The 12799-nt window shown below is 52.1% G+C and overlaps 2 protein-coding genes across 2 annotated transcripts in view; one reads left to right on the plus strand and one right to left on the minus strand.

Moving 5' to 3' along the window:
* The window catches only part of STOML1 (stomatin like 1), a 16990-nt gene extending 15801 nt beyond the window's left edge, over positions 1 to 1189 (minus strand). The window contains exon 1 of the mRNA XM_048481901.1: positions 1177 to 1189. The gene's annotated coding sequence lies outside the window, so the exon portion shown is untranslated. The remainder of the gene's footprint in view (positions 1 to 1176) is intronic.
* Positions 132 to 12799, plus strand: part of PML (PML nuclear body scaffold) — a 19083-nt gene continuing 6415 nt past the window's right edge. The window contains exons 1-2 of the mRNA XM_048519733.1: positions 132 to 383; positions 12327 to 12796. Coding sequence (XP_048375690.1) covers positions 132 to 383; positions 12327 to 12796 — 722 coding nt within the window. The remainder of the gene's footprint in view (positions 384 to 12326; positions 12797 to 12799) is intronic.

Genomic DNA, 12799 nt, shown 5'->3' on the forward strand with positions numbered 1-12799 from the left:
GGAGTTTTTTTTTTTACTAGGGAGGGGTGATGTAGCTGAACTGTGCTGCAAACGCAGCTGCCCACCCTGAAACGGCTCAGCGCAGAAGGTAAAGGCACGCAAAGGGGGCACTTTCTTCCCAGGAAATATGCATGGGTTGCAACAGACACCCTCCCCCAAACCTTAGCCGGCTCCTCCTTCCAATGGCTCGCTGCAAATCCCATTTCCCAGCATCCTTCCCTCCGTTACTCCCCCTTCTCCCTTTCCAATCGTCACCAGCAGAAAATGAAACTACTCTGCAGAAGGAGCTGGTGAGTTTCGATCTTGCCTCCTTCCGTCCGGGTTTGCGGTCGCCACTCTCGTTTCTGGGCTGCTGTTGCCACGGAATCCGCCCGCCAATGCAGGTAAACGGACCCCGGACCCCCATGTCTCCTCTTGCCGGTGTGCATTTCCCATCCTTGGCCAAGCCAGGCATCGTTCAGACGTGACAGGTTGGAGACACGGGTGTGCCGTAACATGTGAGCCGCTGGAGGCTGAGGTCTAGACAGGGGTCTGCAACCTACGGCTCTCCAGATGTTTTTCCGGGGCGGGGGAGGCTGCTTAGTCAAGTCTGTCCCAAAAAAAGTCCAGTGGTGCTTTAAAGATCACCAATATTTACCCTCTCGTGAGCTGAGATGCGTCAGAGTTGGGGGTTCCCAACTTTGGGTGGGAAAATTCCGGGGCATTTGGGTGGAGAGAAATGGAGCTTGGGACGTGGAGAGACCTCAGCGGCATACAATGCCATAGAGCCCTACCTACCTCACAGGGTGTTTGTTGTGAGGGGGGAAGGGCAAGGAGATTGTAAGCCCCTTTGAGTCTCCTGCAGGAGAGAAAGGGGGGATATAAATCCAAACTCCTCCTCCTCCTCCTCCTCCTCCTCCTTCTTCTTCTTCACAGAGTGTTTGTTGTGGGGGTGGGGGGGAAGGGAAAGGAGATTGTAAGCCCCTTTGAGTCTCCTTACAGGAGAGAAAGGGGGGGATATACATCCAACTCTCCTCCTCCTCCTCCTCTTCTCCTCCTCCTCCTCCTCCTCCTCCTCCTCCTCCAAAGCAGCACCTTTCTCCAGGGGGGTTGATCTCTAGTCTGGAGAACAATTGTAGATCTGGTGGATCCCCGAAGACCCGAGCTCCCCTCTCCCAATAAAAACTGAGCTTCAACCGGCCCCTTCCGCACATGCAGAATAATGCACTTATCACGCTCTTTCCCTGGATTGTGGGGTGCAATCTGGCAATCATTTGTGGATTCTTTTCCCATCCAGCACTCCAGCCTGCTCAGTTTCATAAGCTTTTATTTTCAAGCGAAAATAACAAAATCTCAGTACAGCTCTCTTAGCAGAATAAGTTCCTTTTTAAGCTCATTGTCCTCTCTCCCAGCAGCCCCTGGTGGAGAGATGCTTCCTAATCAAACCCCTAAGACGGAATCCCAAATCCTTTGTTTCCCCCCTCTCGGGGAAAAATCCCGGCACCGTTGCATGGCTTCCTGCCCTCCCTCCAGGAGATCAACAGGCAAAGATGCTTTTCGCAGTCATATGTGATTTCCCTTTGCTCTAGCGATAGCGTCATTCCATGACAACTTTCAATCCACTTTCACAATTGTTTGCAAGCGGGTTTTGCTATTCCGCACAGTAAAATCCAGCACTGAAAGTGGATTGAAAGCGCAGTTGTGCGTTTTCTTCGGGGCATTCACGTTTGCACTTGTGAATTTTGCCCACATTCGTTCTAGAGAGGTGGCACTCCGGCGCCCAGTGCGTTTGCAGCTTTGCCATTCTCCTTTAAACCGAGGTTGGTTACCGCCCTAGCATTTAATGTAATCATCTTTGATCACTTGCTGTTAAAAAACAAATCTTATTGAAGTTTGTTTTAGTCAATTTGATTCTGCGGTTGGTTTTTGTTTGCTGTAAATTGTTGAAGAAGAAAAGTTAGCAGCGGTTTCAAAACGGTTCAGTTTGTTTATTCCACTTCTGAGTCTTTTGACCTGGATAGCCCAGGCTAGTTTGATTTCTTCAGACCTTAGAAGCTAAGCAGAGTTGACCCCCGTTAGTTAAGAACATGAGAACATAAGAACAAGCCAGCTGGATCAGACCAGAGCCCATCTAGTCCAGCTCTCTGCTACTCGCAGTGGCCCACCAGGTGCCTTTGGGAGCTCACCTGCAGGAGGTGAAAGCAATGGCCTTCTGCGGCTGTTGCTCCCGAGCACCTGGACTGTTAAGGCCTTTGCAATCTCACATCAAAGAGGATCAAGATTGGTAGCCATAGATCGACTTCTCCTCCATAAATCTGTCCAAGCCCCTTTTAAAGCTATCCAGGTTAGTGGCCATCACCACCTCCTGTGGCAGCATATTCCAAACACCAATCACCCGTTGCGTGAAGAAGTGTTTCCTTTTATTAGTCCTAATTCTTCCCCCCAGCATTTTCAATGAATGCCCCCTGGTTCTAGTATTGTGAGAAAGAGAGAAAAATTTCTCTCTGTCAACATTTTCTACCCCATGCATAATTTTATAGACTTCAATCCTATCCCCCCTCAGACGTCTCCTCTCCAAACTAAAGAGCCCCAAACGCTGCAGCCTCTCCTCATAAGGAAGGTGATCCAGTCCCTCAATCATCCTCGTTGCCCTTCTCTGCACTTTTTCTATCTCCTCGATATCCTTTTTGAGATGTGGCGACCAGAACTGGACACAGTACTCCAAGAGTGGTCGCACCACTGCTCTTGGAATTGGGACCATCAAGGCTGTCTGGAATTTGTTAGGCCGAGGCAGACAACGGCCAATCCTCTCTGTTCAGGCCTTGCCTTGAAAACCCCACGGGGGATACTACAAATCGGCAGCAACTTGACAGAGCTTTCCACTAAAAATTCATTTAAGGATGCCGTGCGGTTTTCTGCATGGAACAGTTGTCTGCAGGAAATCCCAGCAGACGAAAATGGCAGATCAGCTATGTCTTTGTCAAACGTGTTGAAAAATAATTTCAGACCACTTTCCTGTTTGCTTTCAAACTTTGCAAGCTGTCCGAATGTAGACAAGAGGCGGGCGAGGCAACCCACAACAGCCGGCCGGTTTGCTGTTGCGTAACTTCCTGTTGGCACTCGGACTGTTGCCGTCCCTGCAAACAGGCCGTGTGTGGTTCATGGACCCGCTAGTCCAGTGGTGGCGAACCTATGGCACGGGTGCCAGAGGTGGCACTCAGAGCCCTTTCTGTGGGCACACGTGCACACAGTTCATCATGTGAGTTATAGGATCAGTGTGTAAGTATATGGTAGAGGATAAAGAATTTATGTTAAGAACGATGAAGCAAAAATGGGAGAGAGAGAAAATTGCTTGGAAGTAGAAAAAATAGAAAGAATTATGGATAGCATGATGAAGATGAAGATTGAAAAAATATGTGGAATTAGAAAGAAAGGTGATACTCAAATGGTATAGAACCCCAATACAGCTAGCCTATATGATTAAGGGATTAAGGCCAACATGTTGGCACTGTGGAGAACAGGGAGCATATTATATTCATATGTGGATAGAATGTAAAGTGGTAAAAAAGTTTTGGGAAAACATTTTGAAATATATAGAACAGTTAGTAAAAGTAAAAATTGATGTAAACAATGATTTATTAATAGTGGGAATAATAGATGATATAAGAGTAAATAGAACTTTGGAACCAATGTATAAAATAACGATTAGAGCACCACACGCAGTGTTGGCGTTGGGCTGGAAAGATAACAAGAAATGGACAATCTCAAAATGGCTAGAATATATTTGTCCTGTAATCTTGAATGAATACTCTACTGTGGGGAAGATTACGTTTTTACTAAACAATTCCACCTCCGAGATTTTAACTTTTGTAGCTAGGTTCCTTATAGAAACTTTGAAATGATTACCTGCGATGGTTCTCATGTATGGGATACTTGTTTGGACAATGTTGGCTGTTATATGGATTCTATGCCTAATAAAGGTTTATATATATATATATATATAAAGGTTATAAATAAATACAGCTAGAAATTTTTGAGAGACTGCCAAAAAATACACTATGGCAAGAGAAACTAGAAGATATTATGAAGCTATGGACATTGTATGAGAAATGGATGGAAGAAGCCGGATTTAACGAAGAACTATGGAACAAGAGAATAAGAAGAATGAACCTTCTGCTGCTCGCTTGAAATAACCAATGAAAAGGAGGGGGGGAGGGGGGAGAAAAAGGAAAAATGTATAGTTTGAATAAACATATTGAATGTAACAAATATAACAATATTCTATACAATAAAAAAATATTTTAAAAAAGAGTTCATCATGTGGGGGGGGGGTGGAAAATCACCCCCCCACACACACATCTAGGCTGACCTGGGCACGATCCTTTACCTGGGAGTAAGCTAGGTTGCTGGCAATGGGGCTTGCTGCTGAATAGACCTTCCTAGGGTCGTGATTCACCCATTCAAAGCGTTGCACGGTTGCTTCACCAAGCTTACTCCCAAGTAACGTGCGTCTCGGAGCCGACCGTTTTTTCTAAACTGAAGCCTCAGTATTCAGGTTAAATTGCTGTAGTCGACCCACGCGGTCAGCGTAAGAACGAGACGAGACGCGGAGATAACATCTGGTGGAGATCGCCAGCAGCGGGAGACCGGAGGTCCGTGTTCCTAGCGAGTCTCCCGTCTGCCGGTTCCTGGCACCTTTTATTGTTACTCTATCGGGGGCGTGTAGGAGGGAGGACCGGGGGGAGTTCCGGGAGAACGGGAGGCGGGAGGTCGGGAGATCATCATGTGATGTATGATCTCATCTGGCTACGTGCGGAGAGGAGCGTACGCGTCTGAGCCTAATCCTCACTTGGGGCGAGACCATTGTCCCTGCGCCCCGTGATTGAGCCAGACAGTTCATGACCCGTGACTCATGGGGATGAGGGAGTGGGTGCGAGCAGACCGCAAGGTCAGCTGGGTCCGTTGGCGCCCCAACGCTCTACCACGGGCGCTGCTGGTCGGCAGTGCACTACTACATCTCCTCCCTTTACATTTTAGAAAAAGGGGCCTCTAAAATGGAGGGGCGATTTAAAGGGACGCTTGTCTCCCTCCTCATTGCTATCAAGCTGACCAAGCTGCTTGTAACATTAGAACTTGGTGCTGGGTAGGGGAAATTCAGGGGCTTCTACACACGCTACAGGCAATATTAGACACGCATTGAACGTAAACAAGATCCCATAACAAGGCACACAATTAAAACCAATGCAGAGCTTTCGTACAATAGCACTCAACCATCTCTCCCGCAGCGCCAGCTCCAGAGGGCTGACCACCAATGGGGCAAAACATCATACTTCAGGATTAGATACCACTCTTGCAGCTCACGCACTTTCATGTGAATCAAATGGGAATTATCAGAAAGATTAAAGCAACACATATTATGTACATTCTCACAACCTTGGTGATGTAATAACAACAAGTAATCAATAGCGGCACGATTGTCTAGGTCGCTGACGAAAGTTCCTGCTGCTCGAGGCCAGGGCATCCGAGCTGCGGAGGTGGAGCTGATGGACTTCAAGAAGGGCACAGGCCAGCCGCCAATAGTCTTAGCATTGTAGGAAGCTGCGTCCGACTCCTCTTAATTAGAAGCTATGGTGGAGACCTAAATCGGGCCGAGAGGGCGACCGCCGCCCGGCAGGAGGGGTCGAAGGCAGAGATGAGCCGGGCGGCGGCGTGTCCGGCTCCCCGGGTGGAGCCTGAGGTAGGACGATGGTGAGGCTTAACTGAGGCAACAAAGAGTCTCGCAGAGAGCTCGTGGGCGGGATATAATTAAACGTTTTCTCCCCGCGAGAGGTCCAGAACCAGCCCCTGGGGAGCAGGATGTTTCCCAACATGGGGAATGTCCTCGCGGTGTGTGCAGTCTCAACTGGTCGGTCGATGAAAGGGCCCGGTCGGTTCCCGCTTGGCTGCGCTCTCGGTGATGCGGGCGAAAAGTTAGGATTCGTGGTTAGCTACAGTCTTGGTGATTGAAGGGAGAGAGCGCCAGCCGGGAGGGTTTGGACGACAGGTCCCCAGTCGGCCATAGAGTACCTGATGGATGAGGCATTCATGAAGGGCTAAGCCCAGACCTCGGGCTTAGAAGTCTCCCGGCGCTTTGCAGACGGGGAGCAGGCAGGAGCTTAGCAGGCTCCCTCAACTCCCAGGTACTGGCCCAGGCAGAAGGATGAGATCGCTGGCAGCGCAGCAAACTGCTCCCAGATGCTGGTCTGGTGAAAAGCTCGCTGAGGGCGGCCGAAGCGATCGCCATCGGCAGGAGGCACGCAGAGCAGGCAAAGGACGGTGGCCGAAAGTTGGCGGTGATGATCGCAGCAGCCGCACAGAGGTTCTCGGGTGTCTCGGGTGGTCTTGTTTACAGCAGCTCTAGGCCTGGCTGGTGGTCGCCTTGACGCCTCCCAGGCCATTCGGGGTCTTTGGGCATTGGCGCACGGCGTCTTCTGTTGAGATCGCTACGGGATCCTCTAGAGAGATGCTCCATTTCGGGATGGGGTTGGTTTCTCCTGGCGCCCATTCCATGGGCTGGCTCCGTCATGGCTTAATCGGAGTCCACAGGAACCTGTAGTGGAAGAGGGACTGAGCTAACACCCTTTTCCCAGGTTACGGGGTCGGTCCCGCCAGCTCAGTTCTAAAGCCGGATGAAGTGGATCGGGATCGAATTTAGTGTTTAGAATTTTAATATAAGAAGGAAGAAGGCTTGTTTTGCAGCCTGTGAAGGTTTTTTAATGTAATCCTCCTGGGGCCGCCTACCTCTTTCTTTAGTTGTTTGACAGGAGGGCAGGAGGTAGGGCTTACCCTGGTGGGAATTGGCTTCAGAGCCGGCCATCACTAGGGTGCTGGCTGCCATGGTGGGTCCGGTTCTGAGGGAGAGGGAACAGGCGGGTCCTGGGGATTGTGGGTATGCATGCTTAATCAGCAACACAAAGGGGCTTTGAAGCACCTTTTGGGGATGGGTGCATCCGGGAATGAAGCAATCAGGTTTTATTAGAGGCAATTTCAAGACACACAAAGGAAAAGGAGGGGGTTTCGTAAGGGAGTTGCACTTTTACCGCGGACCTTTGGTGGCTAATGCAGGAAGCTGGATGGTGCTAAAATTTTTGATCGAATTATCTTGGGAATTGTCAGTCCGCCGACCGCCTCTTAAGGGCCGAAGGCAAGGTAAAACACCACCCACCCAAATCATGAGTGGATCTGTGTTTGCAGCAACTCCTTAAGTTGGGGCCTGTCCTGGCAGTACTCGCGTACCAGGACGGGCCCAGATTTTAATCCAGGAGGGGCCAGTCAAATAATTGGCCCTCCCGCCTACTGGTCGAAAACAGAAAGAGAAGAGTGAAGGGAGAGGGAGACAGTTTCACGGAAGTTAGCAAGTAGTCTTTGAAGGCACCTATAGGGATCAGTGATCTGTTACTGCTTTACCCGTCCCAGACCAGAGTCGCTTAACCTGACCTTAAGAGGTCCTTCCCAGAGATTGACATGGATGTCTAAAATGATGGGCGGACTGTGAGCTGCCGCCGGAGTCTCCTGCTGGGCTGTTGACCGCGAGCGGGCGGACGCCCGGCCTCGCCGGGTTTGTCTCCCCACCCCAGATGCTGGTAAGCCTCGGTCGGGCCACTGGTCGGGCCACCGGGCTGCCCTGATGACGGTAACATCAGCCGTGTCCACCAGGCTCCTTGAAATCCAGCATCCTTCTATGGCGGCGCCCAGGTATGTATGGAGCTCCCATTACGCCTCCACCGGCGACGGTGGTGTAGGCTGCCTTCATGTTGGCTGCCAGCTCAGAAGCCTTTATTGGGTCGGGCAGCTGGCTGCGATGGGGCAAGAGAATCAGCTGAGCAGCTGGCTCGCAGGCAACTCCTGTGGGATGTTTGTCCAGACTTGAGATGGATGGGTCCTTGCGCGGAGTCGATCACCTCGGGACGGCGAACAGTCCCGTTCAGCGGCAGAGGTCTTTGGCAGCACTCCAGCCCAATAGTCCCGGTAGGGAGGCTGCATCGGGTTGGCTGGGGCGCACAAGAACCTCGTAAACTGTTTAAAGGAGATGGGCTGGGTGCATGCAGCCGATGCCACGAGAGGGGTGGTTTGGCAGGGCTCGGTGTTTGGGTCCGCTTCAGTACCTCCTTGGTCCTGGGTTGTATCAAGCGGGAGTTTCCTCGACGGCAGTCGCTTTCTCCAGTGGAAGCCTTTCTGGCAGCTGGCACCGGGTTTTAGGTGGCCTTTTCCTCTGGGAGGACCCTCCTCCATCGGGTTGTAGGCCCTCATCGGCTGCCTACACTCCTCTTCGAAACCGGGTCTGCCGCGAAAGTTAAAGCAGTCATCCTGGGGCTGCCTCCCCCGCCGGAGGAGAGTGCGCGGTGAGGCCAGCTTGGTGGGCTGAGGATCCTCGGCGTCCTGGCAAGCCTTTAAGCATGTCGCCAGTTCAGGATTTTTGCCCAGGCCCGCGGATTGCCCTGCACTCCGCGAGGCGCTCTCTTTATGGTAGGCGCATGAGGAGCCTCGCTTTGGGCCTCGCCATCTACCTGCCTCTTGAGCTTCCTGGAGCCTGTTCACAAAATCGCATAGGGCTCTTGGGGTTTTTGGCCGGATGGAGGAGAAACTCTGGCTATTGGCCGGCAAGTAACCTCAACAACGCCTTATACACTCAGAGGCGCACCGTATGCGCCTCAGGCAGGACAATCTGATCGCTAGCTGGCGAAAGACGGTTTAAGCAAAGCGGGCGCTGGGCGGTGTAGGCCGCCAGAGGTGGCTGCTGCTCTGTTGAAGAGCACTGTTGGCGGAACTCACTTTCCCAGACCACCCGTGCAGGGCTCAGGAGCATGCGAAGGTGGTCTTCCAGTCGCCTGGAACCATTAGGTGGTTCCCTGGCGATGGCCTTCCAGCATGCCCTACGAGGCTAGTCCTCCCATTGCTTTGGCGGAGCTCAGTGAGGATGTTATAGTTCAAAGGGGGGCTGGTACCGACAACTCCGCCGGTAATGATCGCCACCCTCCCCTCAGTATCTGTGAAGTGGACGCAATGCAAGAATTCGCATCGGGCCTCTTCCTCGCCAGGGTTTTCTTCGCAGATCGCGCTAATACGCTCTGCGAGAGTTTTGAAACCCGCGCTTGGCTACGCGGGCGCTTGGACGGAGGTGCAGTGGCTTCGGAAAATGAAGGCGGAGCAGGGCGCTGAGCCGCTGAGAGTTTGAATTGCGAAGGAGCCGGGGCAGAAGGAGGACAGGCCCAATTTAGTGGGATAGAGAAAAATTCGCTGAAACTCGAAGGTGAAAGATCGAAGGAGGGCTGCCTACAGCAAGGGAGCCGAGGGTCTGCAGGCTGATGGCTTACAAAACATTGTCTCCATCGGCCAGTAGCAGCTTGCATTATCGGGCGCCACGAGGCTCTGGCGAGTACCGGCGTTTTCCCAGTCCTTAAGATTCAATGTCCCCTCTGGGTACCATGGACACTGAGCTTCAATCTCCTCAACCAATTTTGGCGCAGCTCCTCCCTCCTCTTTACGGACCCTGCCGCATTTCGCTAACCGCCAGTTCGCTAACGTGCTTGTCATAGCCCTGGCTTTTGCAAGCTCCCATACTCACCGCACCCGCCTGACGAGAGATGTCCTAGGACGCTGGTGGTCTCTGATGCGCCGATTCAGAGGACAGGCGATACCGAACGGTGGTCCCTGGATGCCTCGACATCCAGCGGACTGTATCGCTGCCCTTCCCCAGCGCACGGTGAGCAGGGTGGAGGTCTCGAGGATTCCCCGGTTGCACCAGCTTGTAGTCGCACTCCATGCGGTCAGCGTAAGAACGAAAGACGAGACGCTGAGATAACATCTGGTGGAGATCGCCAGCAGCGGGAGACCGAGGTCCGTTCCTAGCGAAGTCTCCGGCCTGCCGTTCCTGGCACCTTTTATTGTTACTCTCTATCGGGGCGGTAGGAGGGAGGACCGGGGAGTTCCGGAGAACGGAGGCTGGAGGTCGGGAGATCATCATGTGATGTATGATCTCATCTGGCTACGTGCGGAGAGGAGCGTACGCGTCTGAGCCTAATCCTCACCTGGGGGTGAGACCATTGTCCCTGCGCCCGGTGATTGAGCCAGACAGTTCATGACCCGACTCATGGGGATGAGGAGTGGTGCGAGGCGACCGGCAAGGCCGCTGGTCCAAGTATTCCTTAACGTTCTACCACGGCGCTGCTGGGTCGGCAGTGCACTACTACAAATTGCCGTGTTGGCACTTTGCGATAAATAAGTGGGTTTTCGGTTGCAATTTGGGCACTCGGTCTCGAAAAGGTTCGCCATCACTGCGCTAGTCTGGCATCTAACTGGGCTGAGCTGAAACCCCCATTTTGAACTAGAAGTTTCATAAGGGAAAAGCCCTACTGGGGGGTGGGTAACTCTTTAGCTCACTCAGCAGTGGCGTAGGAGGTTAAGAGCTCGTGTATCTAATCTGGAGGAACCGGGTTTGATTCCCAGCTCTGCCGCCTAAGCTGTGGAGGCTTATCTGGAGAATTCAGATTAGCCTGTGCACTCCCACACACGCCAGCTGGGTGACCTTGGGCTAGTCACAGCTTCTCGGAGCTCTCTCAGCCCCACCCACCTCACAGGGTGTTTGTTGTGAGGGGGGAAGGGCAAGGAGATTGTCAGCCCCTTTGAGTCTCCTGCAGGAGAAAAAGGGGGGATATAAATCCAAACTCCTCCTCCTCCACTCGCCTCCCGTGCTTTCTAGGTGCAGGGCATGTTGAAACCGCATGAAACTAGATCCGGGTCTTTCTGCGCCGGATGCGTCAGTAATAGGTTGAGCTGGAACCCCGTGTGAATTACATTTCCTGGGCATGTCACGCGCACGGCACATATCTGCTGCAGAAAACCCTGGGGTAAAACAGGATTCTTGGAAGGATAAAATGGGGGAGGCAGGATGTTGGAGCGAGGGCCGAATAAAAATGTACCACAGTTTAGCCTGCGAGGTTGTGACTGGCTCAGGGTCACTCAGCAAACTTCCATGGTGGAACGGGAACTCGTGCCTGGGCCTTCCAGATCTTGGACTGAGCTCTAACCACTGAACTGCACATTTATTTGTTTGTAGGCTACCTTGTGCAGTTCTCTGCAAAGGAAGCAAATAGATGCTCAGTAGTTTTTATTTATTTATTCATTCATTCATTCATTCATTCATTCATTCATTCATTCATTCATTCATTCATTCATTCATTCATTTGTTCCCTCCTTTCTTGCCAATGGGGGCCCGAAGCAGCTGATATTCATAAGAACATAAGAACAAGCCAGCTGGATCAGACCAGAGTCCATCTAGTCCAGCTCTCTGCTACTCGCAGTGGCCCACTCCTTCATTTTATCCTCTCAACAACCTGTGAGGTAGGCGGGACTGAGAGCGTGCGACTGGCCCACGGTCCCCCAGCCAGCTTCCTGTGAGGATTCAAACCTCAGTTTCTTAAGATCCTGGTCTCACACTTTAACCGCTACGCCCTGCTGGCTTGAAAGAAACCATTTAAATAGTGTTAGCAAAATGTAAACAGAGTTCCCTTTCCAGAGTCAAGTGATCCCCAACCAGGGTGGCGTAGTGGTTAAGAGCAGGTGCGCTCTAATCTGGAGGACCCGGGTTTGATTCCCTGCTCTGCCACTTGAGCTGTGGAGGCTTATCTGCTGAACCAGATTGGCTTGTCTACTCCCAACACATGCCAGCTGGGTGACCTTGGGCTAGTCACAGTTCTTCGGAGCTTTCTCAGTCCCACCTACCTCACAGGGCTTTTATTGTAAGGGAAAGGAGATTGTAAGCCCCTTTGAGTCTTCTTACAGGAGAGAAAGGGGGGATATGAATCCAAGCTCCTCCTCCTCCTCCTCCTCCTCCTCCTCCTCCTCCTCCTCCTCCTCCGGTAAGGCACCTCCTCCTCCTCCTCCTTTGCTAAGACACCATGCGCACGCAGTGTGTTTTGTTTTCCACCTATCACGATTGATTTGCAGCATAACAGCCTTGACAACAGAAGATAAAGAAGAAGAGTTTGGATTTCTATCCCCCCTTTCTCTCCTGCAGGAGACTCAAAGGGGCTGACAATCTCCTTGCCCTTCCCCCCTCACAACAAACACCCTGTGAGGTGGGTGGGGCTGAGAGAGCTCCGAGAAGCTGTGACTAGCCCAAGGTCACCCAGCTGGCGTGCGTGGGAGTGTAGTGGCACATGGGCTGGAGCATTTTCTACAAGCCCCCCCCCCCCCGAATATTAAAACAACGGGAAAATTCCCATCCTGTATAACTGGGTACTATTTGTTTTCCAGCCATAAGCTTTGGATGAGGCTAACTCTCTTCTGTTCCTCCCTTTTTCCTGCAGGGAACAGAGGAAGAATTCCGGTTTCTTTTGTGTGAGAAATGCCAGCAACAACTGCAGGGCCCCAAACTCCTCGGCTGCCTTCACACCGTCTGCCACGAATGCTTCGCCGAATCCAAGCCCGTCGGCCACTGCCCGGTTTGCACGGTTTCCGTCCCCCGCTTCCAAGACAACCTCCTCTTCACGCACCTGCAGGCCGACCTGAACACGTACCAGCAGATAGCGGCCGGCAAGGAACTGATGTGCTCTCGCTGCAAAGTGGAAGCCGTGTTCTGGTGCTCCGAGTGCAAGGAGTTCCTCTGTGAGAGGTGCTACGAGGCCCACCAGTGGTACTTGAAGCAGAAGAGCCACGAGACCCAGAAGATAGAGGATCTCAAGGGGGATTCTGCCAGCAAGTTCCTGGCGGGGATACGGAATTATTGCACTCTCTACTGCTCCAATCCTGCCCACAGTAACCAGGGCCAGATTTCAAGGTA

The sequence above is a fragment of the Sphaerodactylus townsendi genome, linkage group LG17, assembly GCF_021028975.2.
Source record: "Sphaerodactylus townsendi isolate TG3544 linkage group LG17, MPM_Stown_v2.3, whole genome shotgun sequence".
In the NCBI taxonomy this organism is placed as follows: Eukaryota; Metazoa; Chordata; class Lepidosauria; order Squamata; family Sphaerodactylidae; genus Sphaerodactylus; species Sphaerodactylus townsendi.